Source organism: Setaria italica, chromosome IX, assembly GCF_000263155.2.
Source record: "Setaria italica strain Yugu1 chromosome IX, Setaria_italica_v2.0, whole genome shotgun sequence".
NCBI lineage: Eukaryota > Viridiplantae > Streptophyta > Magnoliopsida > Poales > Poaceae > Setaria > Setaria italica.
This window is the reverse complement of record NC_028458.1, coordinates 6,226,276-6,237,371: the sequence shown is the minus strand read 5'-3', so window position 1 is coordinate 6,237,371 and position 11,096 is coordinate 6,226,276. Positions and strand designations below refer to the sequence as shown.

The following is an 11,096-nucleotide window of genomic DNA, read 5'->3' as shown; positions in this document are numbered from 1 at the left end:
CGGCTCCTGTCCATCCCTCCGCACGTGCGCTCAAACCCAGCCCGTCCGCGCATCTCCACCGTCCGATCCCCAGCCGATGGCGGCGGAGCCTGCGGCGGACGACCACGATCCCCGGCCAACCCCGGCGGATGGCCCCGCCGCTGCCGGCGGGGGCGACGCCTCCGCGTCGGCGGCGGCGGAGGCGCTGATGAGCGCGGCGTCGGAGCAGCTCACGATGGTGTACCAGGGCGACGTCTTCGTCTTCGACCCCGTCCCGCCCCAAAAGGTTGCGCCTCTTGCACCCTCCTGAATTCCATCGCCCCCGCTCGGTTCTGCCCGTTGGTCTCGGTATCGTGCGTTGACTTGTTGCCGTGGTCGGCGTTCCTGTGCCCGGACATGGCCTGCGCTGGCGATGAATTGCGCCGCGGGAATATGCGTTTTATTGGCAAATATTGTTCGAGTTTTCTGGAGGCGCTGTGCTGTTGGGTTACACATAATCAAATTGTGCCTCTAATGCTCTTAATTGAATATCAAGGGTAATTGATTATCGATTGTGGCTGTATTGGTCTCGGTTTTTTATTTTCTGTTGCAAATTGCTGATGTCCTTCTGTTCGCTTGCTGAATTGCGCCGAAGAATGCGTGCTATACGACGCTGCTATTGGTCGATCTCTTAAGGGGAGGGATTTATGTTGTTCTGAATAGGTTTGACAATTCTTCGATCTGTTTGGCTATACTGTTCTACTGGAATCGGGCTTGCATGCTGAATCGTACTTTTTTTGTTTGATATTTTCGATTAATAGTGGCGCATTTCTTGATAGATTAGACAGTTTCTGTATGTATTGTGATGTTATAGTAGTCCTGCAGTAAAGTCACGTGTCTGCTGAAAAGTGGAGTATAGATCTTCTAATAACATATTTGTACTTGTGTTAATTTGTTGCTGAACAAAAATGCAATAGAAGCATAAGTTTGTTTTTCAAATCAGAAGCATAAGATTTGGTCTGAAAGTTACAAGTTGGTTTTGCCTGTCTTCCATTTAAAAGGTGTTACTGTTTTGGTCTAGCTCAATTCCTTGAATACAGTATTACTAAGGAGAATGGTTGTAGATGCAATCATGAACCCTGATGAAGCCAGGTGTAGTAGAAAGCTTCACTGGCATGTACAATAACGAAGTAAGCACGATGCAACCATATTAAAGGTTCTGAGCGTTACTATATGCCTAAATCATTATCAATTTATTTTTGTGTATATGGCGATTAGATTGTTCACTGACACGTGTATCCTGGGGCCACATGTAAGCAAGCGTGTTGGAGTGCCATATCCAGAAAATCAACCTAGGGGGGAAGTGTATCCTGAAAGTTTCCATTTGAACAGGTTCAGGCTGTTCTGTTAGTACTTGGAGGGTACGAGGTTCCATCCGGTTTAGTAAACATGACCGTTCCCACTGCAAATGATGAGAAGGTATCCACTCAGTACAAAATGTCTGCAGTAAGGATTTGTATAACTATTTCCAGTTTCTCCTGAAGCTTTGTCTCATATGTGCAGAGTACAACTGTGGCCGCTAGAAGGGTTGCTTCCTTAATGAGATTCCGTGAGAAGAGAAAGGAAAGATGTTTCGATAAAAGGATTAGATACAATGTGCGCAAGGAGGTTGCCCAAAAGTATGGACAGGATTCGTACCACTTCTACGTGTTGTGATGATATATAATGATGCTGCACAGAATCTAACCATCATAACATATCACAGATTCACATGGCGCATGCATATTTAACATTCTATAAAGTCCACGCATAATGAAATTTTAAAAGTATTCTTGGTTAAAACATAGGTGTGCTGTTGTTTTCGAGGATTTGAGATATATATAAATTGCAAGAATGTCTGCATTAGTTGGCCTGCATGTGTCCACAACTCCACATTGGAGAAATTATCAGCTTATTGTGGGATTGATTGTGTTTGACACTGCTATCACCACCACCAACACCAAAGCCTGCACCTTCGACATTCGTAATGTGAAAATATTCTTTGGTATTAGGTCCAGCATTTACTTATTTTCTTTTCTCACATCACTCTGTTGATCTGCATCGTGGAATCTACCTATTGGAGTATTGTGCACTACTGGCATGTTACTCAAGATAACGTGCTCTGAGCCTCTGATACATTACAAGACTACCTTTTTTAGTGAGAAATATTTAAACGTTCATGGTTATCATAATCAAAGTGAATGCTCAAAACACTTTATTTCAGTTAGATATCAAACTCAGTGAAGTATCTACCATAGCCACTGCATAACTATATTTTGCATTCAAAAGATTGCTATTGAGTGTTTTGTTGTAAATTATTTTGTTTCATACATTGCACAAACTCTTTAATACTGTCAGGATGAAACGGCGTAAAGGCCAATTTGCTGGGAGATCAGATTTTGGTGATGGTGCGTGTTCTTCTGTAGCTTGTGGCTCTCCACCTAACGGCGAGGATGATCATTTTCGAGAAACCCAGTGAGTTGTCATGTTTGTCAATTATGAACTGTGTGACTGGTGTATGTGCAAATCATGTTACATCAGTTTCATATGCAGAAGGTTGCTGGCTTTATATAGTAAGTTAGTGACTAATGTTGGCATGTTTTGCTAGTTGCCAAAATTGTGGCATCAGCTCAAGACTTACCCCAGCAATGCGTCGGGGCCCAGCTGGTCCAAGGTCCCTCTGTAATGCTTGTGGCCTAATGTGGGCAAATAAGGTATCTTTCTCTATGCCAATCTTAGCACCTCTTGTCCTGTTTTGTGCCTTCTCTTTTCTCCTCATGTCAAAGCAAAAGCAGCATTCTCCTTAATTTCACCAACTTTCTGATAAAGATATTCTGTTTGGCCAACAGATTACCTGATAAACTCGTGCTTGTGGGCCCAACTAGTAACATTCCTACTAGTTAACCTTTGAATTTTTTTTCAGGGTACTCTAAGAAGTCCTATTAATGCCCCCAAAATGACTCTGCAGCATCCTGCCAATCCAAGTAAAACGGTGTGCCATCTTTGTAATAGAAACTTTTTTATTTGAGTGCTTTTTCTTGAAACAAAGTTTATCTGAACATGAAACTTATTTACTTGTGCAGGGAGATACAGATGACAAAAATTCGACTGTTCTTCCTGTGGAGCATAATCAAGCCACAGTCAAAACTGACTCCGGGATGTAAGCATGCTTTTTCACTGTATCTGAAATCATAGTTTGGAAGCTGTTTGATGTTGTATGGTCTGCTGTGCAAATCAGCAAATGTAAACTTCAAGATCTCTTTGGATAAGTTTAGACAGTGAGGGACAAACTCTCATGAAACAGTTTAGATGTATTTTCTTCATCTGGTTTATCAGTACATGATAGTTGCCTAGAGGGCCTTTTCTTTTACTCTGAGACGAGGTCTCTCCAAAACCTACTTTGTATATAATTAATTAACACTAGCACTAAACCTTCTAATTTATTGGTCAGGATGCTAGAACAGGAGCAGAAGCTGGACATACTCCCACCGACCAAAGAAGATATCAAGTCAGTTTCATGACAAATGCTTAAACATGTGTACATAAATTGAGACATAGGTTTCTGTCAGAAACTCCTGAGTTTAGGATGACATATAAGGCAGAGAAACTAACAAAGCAGTTCCATTGCCAAAAAAATGCACGCATTGGGCTGCCACATTTATCTCCTACCCGATTCATATTGTACGATTTGATTGCTGACAATAATGCAGTCCTTACCTTGTTTTGACCTCACTAGGCGACTGGGCATAAACTCGAAATGTTCTTCTGAATACTCTGGCACAAAGCATTTTTTGAACAATGTTTTATTTATTGTTGCAAAATCATTTTGATAGTTATTTCATCAGTGGCAATGCAATTATTTTATAAAAGAATCATGTTGTGTACGGTGCGGTTGGATTATGGCTCGACAAGCTGGCATAATATTGAAAATTCAGACAAGCAATCAGAAAAAAAATTCAACATCATTTTCATCGGATAGTTACCATTGAATTATGTATGAATTGTGTGTCATTCATTACATAAATTTATTTTGATCTTAAAATGTATTATGTTACTGCTGCACCTGTTTAACTAAAGTTTATATCTGATCAAGCAAACTGAATTTGGCACAAGCAACTCGTAACCTGGTTACACGACGGATCTGGAAAAAAACATAGGTACCATCTTGTCAACTTAAACGTGGTAAAAGCTTTTTGTGTACATTGTCCAAGAACCAGTAAAACTGAAATGCTGAAACGCAGAATATGTTCATGGTCTCAAGTATTTTAGTCATGTGCAACATGGTGAGACATGGCAGATTTGCAAACAAAAATGATCTTTGTATAGACAGGCAGAAGCTCTTGAATGCTGCACATCACATCTTATTGTAAAACTACAAAGGACTCCTATGATTATTTATGCTGCAAATGCCTGTCTCGTGAGCTTTTTTTCAGCTCATATGACCAATCCGTCAGCGATTATTGAGTTCTTCAGTACGATAGTGATGCCAGATCGGATGTAGAAGCCTTCGGATGTTCTATCAGCTTCCTCTACACCCTGCAAAAAGGTCCAGCAGCCAGCCAGATTTTGTTTAGAGTTTGATGGCACATTCTCTGAAGAGTTGTGACATTGATAGCAAAAACAAATAGTATCCTGTAACTCGCGGTAACATATATACATCGTGGCCATCTTAATTTGTTGCAAGTTGCTGCTCTTGGTGACTTCAAACACCGTTTAATCTGGTAGTCATTGGTACTATTACGGAATGAAAGAGGTAGCAGAGATCCATACCTCAGAGTTGGAGATCGTCACGTTCTTCCCTATCCTCGCATTCTTGTCTATGATACACTTTCTGCAGGGAACAAAAGGAACGCGTTAGGAGTGAACAAAAGATTTGTGTCTAAAAATGAGCCAGTGCTACAAAGTAAAATATGCATGCATACTGAATCGTCGTATTGTCCCCAATCCCAATGGGAACCTTTCCTTCAGCAAGCTGTTCTCCTCTTTCCGCATCAGTTTCGTAGTAATCAGCACCGAGCATTACTGTATCCTGCAGGGAAAAAGATGAAACGACACATTAGCCGCTAACTATAGAACACTACAATAAATTATATAACGCTTAATACTTGTTTCTCTATGTTCCTACAATGAAATACAACCAAGAAAGAAAGAGATGTGACCTTGAGGTGCACGTTGCGGCCTATCCGAGAACGGACTCCAACCACACTGTGTTCTATCTTGCAGTTATCCAAGAAACATCCATGGGAAATGATTGAATCAGTGATCTGCAATGACACCAAAGTGTTAGAAGGCTACATAGCAACCGGATAGAATTATGACGCGTGATTGCTAATTCAAAATACATGTGAAATAAATGATATATGGGAACACAAAAAATGGTGCAAAACAGAGGAGGACCGGATGAGCCATTCTAGTACAGATTGAGACCATAGTACCTTACTATTGTTGACCATAGATGGTGGTAGATTTCTCCGTGATGTGTACATTGGTTTGTCAGCATCGTAGAAGCTAAACTTTGGGGGCTGCGTTTAACAAAAGTGTGAACACAAGTTACAAAGAGTTCAAGTTTTCACATTATCACCACCACACCATGAATGTTTGAAAACCAGTGCCAAAACTGAGAACATGAATGAACGTGTGTAGTACAAGGGATTCCCTTCGGTAGCCTTTTTCTAGAAAAATACAAAATATTAAAGCCAAGTGGTAGAAAATGAGATTTCCAGCAGTATGCACTATGCAGTAACTATAAAAGGCATACCTGCTCAGTAAGGGCAAGGTTTGCTTCAAAGAAGGACTTGATGGTTCCAATATCTTCCCAGTAATCATTGAAAAGATATGCCTGAAATAACTCAATTTAGGCATTCCACCATGATATAAAGTGCAGAATTAAGGAAAATACTATAACACACAGGGTTAATACATAACAAAGCTGGTGCCGGGCTTATGCTTTTAATTATGCAAGCTTCACTACCTGACTGTAACTTAAAGGGAAATAAAGGTGCTGCTGAAACATTATAACATCGTAGTACCTACAATCAGCTTTATATGCCGTTCACACAGCAATTTTGACTTAAAGTTTTGCTCTGTTGTCTGAAACGTCATATAAAACTGTCTGGAGGTAGTACTTCCTTGGCATGCATGGTACATTGATTTTTGACAGACAATTAGCAGAAATGTGAATAACAGTGATGCAAACATATACATACCTTTACGTTGATTTCTTTTGCTGAAGCAGGAATTATTTCAGAACCAAAATCATTCGCAGTGGGGAAACGCCATCTGACCTAACGATGATACAGTACAGCTTAAGATCGACTAGCAGTTAAACTATTGAGTGAATAAAACATTAACATTAAAAATGAGTATTTGAAATCCCCTTTATGGTAACAAAATATATCATTTACTGATCCTTTTTATGAGATCCAATGAGTTGAATTGTCATACCTTAAAAGGTTTAGTAGTATGTCTTTCTTAAAAATATAGACCCCCATTGACGCTATGTAGGGTTTCTGTTCTGCTTCCTCCTTTGATAAGCCTAGCACCGTGGTATCAACTTGCTGCAAAAAACATATGAAACGAAGCTGCCGTATGCAATACATGGTGTAATCTGTTTGTTATGGCAATGTAAACCATATGGAAATGCTGTAACTCTGTGACTATCTAACGGGCCGTTTTTGGGGCCAATGGAATGAAAATCAGGTGGGGGATTCTCTCCCCTTCCGTAGCCATTAAAAAAAAACTTGCTGCAAAAATGAATAAGTAATGCCTCATGAACTTTTGTTTCATTTTTTATTGTGATGCTCACTCTCGTTTGTGCAGTACTACCTGGTGACACATTGAGACAACTAAAAACTGTTTCTAATCTGTGTAGCAGAAGAACTACATTACAGTTGGCTGGGGAAAAAATCAAACCTACCATTGCATTTAATTCATCTCCTTTTGGTTTCTCACTGAATGAAATAACTCTTCCAGTGTCATCTATCTTCATTAGACCAAAGTCAGATGCCCGGCTGACATATAAAAGAGAGTTATTCATGCTCACATCCACAAGGACCAAATAAAGATGTGGAAACACATGAAAGAGAGTCTAGCAAATGCTCCAAATCAAACTTTGCCTTAACAGAGCAATGAAAATTGAATGAATCTAAAAATTTTGTATGTAAAGCCACTCGACCAGTCCCGAGTGGGTACTGGCTACTGAAATGTACAGAAAGTCACCTGCCATCAATTGGCAAACAGCAGATGCTGATGCCTGCACCTCTTTGCCGATGACTCTGCAAATTAAATTGCAAAAACCTAATTAAAAACGCATTACTTGAACAGCCAAATGGGAGAGATGATTTATCTGTGGTAGTGACCTGAACAAAGTCCATGTAGTCCATACGGTAGAGGTGATCACCAGAAAGAATCAAAACATCTTCAATGTCTTTAGCTTTGGCATCCTGCAAACAAAAAGGGCATTACAGTTTGCACAAGGAACGACATTGTATTTTTCAGCAGAATCTTAAGATGGATATGCGATAAACTGCCCCCGCAAAAAAAATGATAAACTGAACAAAGAACGTACATCAAAAAGCCAGTCGAACTGCCGAACTGCATCAGCGGTACCCTGAAACCACCTCTTTCCCTCCGACCCAGGCCTCTGTGTTGCTGCTAGAACCTGAAAAACAGTTGAATTCCCCGCGTGTCAAATACCCCCCTTTCCAGATCATCACAACAAATCATTGTGGCCTGGTCGTCATCCCCTAGAGTGCACACGTAGCCTGCATTTCGCACCTCGACGAATCCGTTTCCAAACGCCACGCCATTGCTGAAGTCGTAGGCCTTGGAGAGGTGGCGGTTGAGGGACATCGAGTTGAACTGCGTGAGGATATACACCTTGTTGATCCCGCTGTTTATGCAGTTGCTCATCGGCACGTCGATCAGCCTGTACGAGCCGCCAATCGGCACCTGAAATGCGAATCAACAGTCAACAGTTAGGACGGCCTGTGTCTCTCTCCCTCCTATTCCACGAATTTAAACCCTCAGTCAAGACCAATTCGCGCCACATTCTGGTGATTTTGTGGAGGAGATGAAGAACAAGGTGGGATTCACTCACCGCCGGCTTAGCCCTGCGCTTGGTGAGCGGGAAGAGCCTGGTCCCGGCGCCGCCGCCGAGGATGACCGCCACCACCGTCTTGGCGTTCCTCGACTCCAGCACCTGGTCCTCGGACTGCGACACAGTAGACACCCACCCGACCGAAGCACCCGTGAGTCGTGGCTAGCTAGAGGGGCAACCGAGAGGAAGAACGAGGACCCGTAAACAGAGAGAGTGAGAGAGCACTGACGGCGCCCACGGCAGTGGCGGCGGTGGCGGCCTCGGTGGTCGCGACGGACATCCGCACGGAGAGGCGCCTCTTGCCGCGGAGCGCCCACGGCCGCGGCGGCACGCGCGCGACGCTCCCGCCGAGCACGCGCACGCCGGTCCCAGCGGGCGCGGCGGCGGCGACGCGCAGGTCCATCATCGCAGATAGCCGGCGCTGAACCCGGCGCTCCTGCGCTCTCTTCCTCGACAATGGTAGAGAGAGAGAGAGAGAGAGAGAGAGAGAGAGAGAGAGAGAGAGAGAAGCGGCGGGCGTCGCGTCTCCGAGCTCCCCGTGAGTTTCAAAACTTTGCAGCAGCGCTCGGCAGCGGCTTGGAGAACGGTGGAGCGGAAGAAGGTAGGGGGCTAAGGCGACGACGAAAACAAAAATCTCCCCCCTGCTACTAACCCACAACTCCGGATGGCTGACCTGTGGACCCAACATCGCGTGGGGCGCAGCCGTCAGAGAGTGCAAGGTGGCTCCTGGGCCGGTGGGCGGAGGAGGAGATGTTTCTCTCGCTGGCTCGCCCAGTCAGCCGCGACGCTATCCGGCGCGAGGCCTGACGTCCACACGTCGCCGCTCCCGTCCATCCGTCGCCCGCTGTTCTTTTCCCCTTTCTTTTTCGGATTGGAAGCTCCCGTGCCTCTCATGGCCATGGGACTGCACGGGCCCACCGCACGGCCTGGCGGGGCAACCAGCCACGGAACGGGACTGCTCGTTCCGGAGCTTCGCCCCCGGTGGCGATGGCATATTCCAGATCTTTGTGTGAGCCTTGGACGCGCGCTCTCACACGGTCGCGGTCACCGGAGTAGGTTGGCCAGCGGTGGACGGTACAGAGAGGGTAGCAGCCGGGAGGGCAGCATTGTTCACTCGGCAATGGTCATCGGCCGACGACTAAAATGGGGACCGGCAGGAAGAAGACACTGGCCGAAAGCCCAGCTCGATCGGCATGTGGCGTACGAACCAGCAGCATCCTCGAGACCTCGACACGCATCTACTGGGTGTTAATCAGACAAAGTGGTTTAGTTTTTACTGCTTACTAACAAACAAAATTTCCGTTAAAAGAAGAAATCACTTTTTTAGAAAGTAGCTAAAAAATATGTTTGTAATGCTTCTAGTGATAATATAATTACGTACGACTAACTTTTGCAGCTAGGTACAACTGTACGTATAGGAGAGATCATTTGCGTATCTATGTACTTATGTGAATTTATTACTATACTAACTTATATTAAATAAAAAACATTTCCTCACCCTCCATCTCCAACCAGGCAACCACCTACACATCCCTCTTCTTCATCTACCTTCCTCTATCAATGAAATATTCATGCCTTATATATTAATCATAAAACTAATTCCATAATATATCACAATTCCATCGTATCTTAAATTTCTATGCAGAGATAGTCCAATCAATAACATTATATTGTTTGTTAAGGAACGAGAGCAGCTCCAGTGTGAGTTTTAAGGTAGTGATGCTTGTTTTTGCACCTAGTGCTTCAAATAAAGTAGTCTTTTTTACTCATTATTACTACTTGACTACTACATGTATGGGAGGAAAAAGCTGCTAGTCATAATTATTTATAGGATAAAAGGTTGCTTTTGCTTTAGCTATACACTGGAGCATTTTGCCTCAGCTAGCACCCGGATGACATGTCCGGCTGCAAAATTTTTGGAAGGACTATACGCTGGCCTTGATCTGACAAGGTTTGAGTTTTTTCTATGGGCTGCCACAAGTGATACTATCAACGCACATGCAGTTATATCTTTCAAGTTTCAATAACCATACTGGCTTCATGACTAGAAACTTCCCTAAGGGCCTAAACACTCCCAGCAACATTCGACATCATGGTTAGATTTTACTGATCACTCCCGAATACCCAAAATGTATCGACTAGATGTTTTGATAATTTAACTAGCCCAGATGTATCTCGATTCTAGAAATATGTATACAAATATATAGCCTTACACAGTATTACCAAATAAATAATAATACAAAATAAAAGTATGAAATACTCTAAACAATATTTTTATTTTTTAAGGTGTATAAAACTACATCTTGCTAATAAAAAGCACGGTATAAAAATGGATGATCAGCTTGCCTCTTACTAAGAAAACCAAAGATCCAATGTTGACCAGCAAATTAGCAATATAGCGTCTTAACACTAAGTAGTGTATCTTAATTATAAATCGTTTTATCAATGTGCATCTATAATTTGAGGAATACTTATTGAAATTAAAGTATATTGTGTAGGTGCGTGGAGAGTATATACGTGTGAAGAAGACTTGAAACTTCTGTACCTGAAGGAGCGGTAGCTGACCTTAGTCACGTACAAAACTTGTCCCGTTGGCCCTTACGGCTTTACGCTAACTAATTTTGTCAGCTTAGTTTTAACTTTTAAATGGGGGGGGGGGGGGGGGGGGGGGGGCTTTTTTAAAAAAAAAAAAAAAAAAAAAAAACTTTTTTTTTTTTTTGGGGGGGGGGGGGGGGGGGGGGGGGGGGGGCCCCCCCCCCAAAAAAAAAAAAAAAACCGGTTTTTTTTATTTTTGGGGGGGGGGCCCCCCCCCGGCCCCCCCGCATATCCAGGAGCACATAGTCAAGGATATGAATCCTCCAGATGGATTCTCAGAACTCAGCCTTTGCCTGTCCCCCCCATTTTTTTTTTCGAGTCCGTTGTCATTGCCTGCTAATAAGGTGACACCCCCCTCCATAAAATTATAAAAAAAACAAGATGTTGCTTTTATCTACCCCGCCTA

At 43.1% G+C, this 11,096-nt stretch overlaps 2 protein-coding genes across 3 annotated transcripts; one reads left to right on the top strand and one right to left on the bottom strand.

Annotated features, from left to right (window-relative positions):
• On the top strand, positions 1-3,801 carry LOC101771204 (GATA transcription factor 19). Of its 2 annotated transcripts, none has more exons than XR_002675625.1 (8): positions 1-265; positions 1,351-1,437; positions 1,522-1,637; positions 2,356-2,472; positions 2,606-2,711; positions 2,921-2,981; positions 3,081-3,157; positions 3,449-3,801. XR_002675625.1 is itself a non-coding variant. In XM_004981810.3 (8 exons), the coding sequence occupies exons 1-8, from the start codon at positions 77-79 to the stop codon at positions 3,516-3,518; spliced, it is 831 nt and encodes a 276-aa protein (XP_004981867.1). In that variant the 5' UTR covers positions 2-76; the 3' UTR covers positions 3,519-3,801. The 2 variants fall into 2 exon arrangements, 1 of the variants encoding a protein (XP_004981867.1); XM_004981810.3 differs by having other exon boundaries at positions 2-265; positions 2,921-2,989.
• A 338-nt stretch (positions 3,802-4,139) lies between these two features.
• LOC101770526 (glucose-1-phosphate adenylyltransferase large subunit) lies at positions 4,140-8,669 on the bottom strand. The gene is made up of 15 exons (XM_004981808.4): positions 8,325-8,669; positions 8,096-8,209; positions 7,774-7,947; positions 7,565-7,657; positions 7,356-7,439; positions 7,216-7,271; positions 6,914-7,007; positions 6,442-6,554; positions 6,204-6,276; positions 5,756-5,836; positions 5,433-5,519; positions 5,157-5,261; positions 4,920-5,026; positions 4,768-4,828; positions 4,140-4,533 (listed from the first exon to the last, which is right to left on the bottom strand). Exons 1-15 carry the CDS (start codon positions 8,499-8,501, stop codon positions 4,432-4,434), a joined length of 1,521 nt encoding a protein of 506 aa, XP_004981865.2. The 5' UTR covers positions 8,502-8,669; the 3' UTR covers positions 4,140-4,431.
• Positions 8,670-11,096: the final 2,427 nt, after the last annotated feature.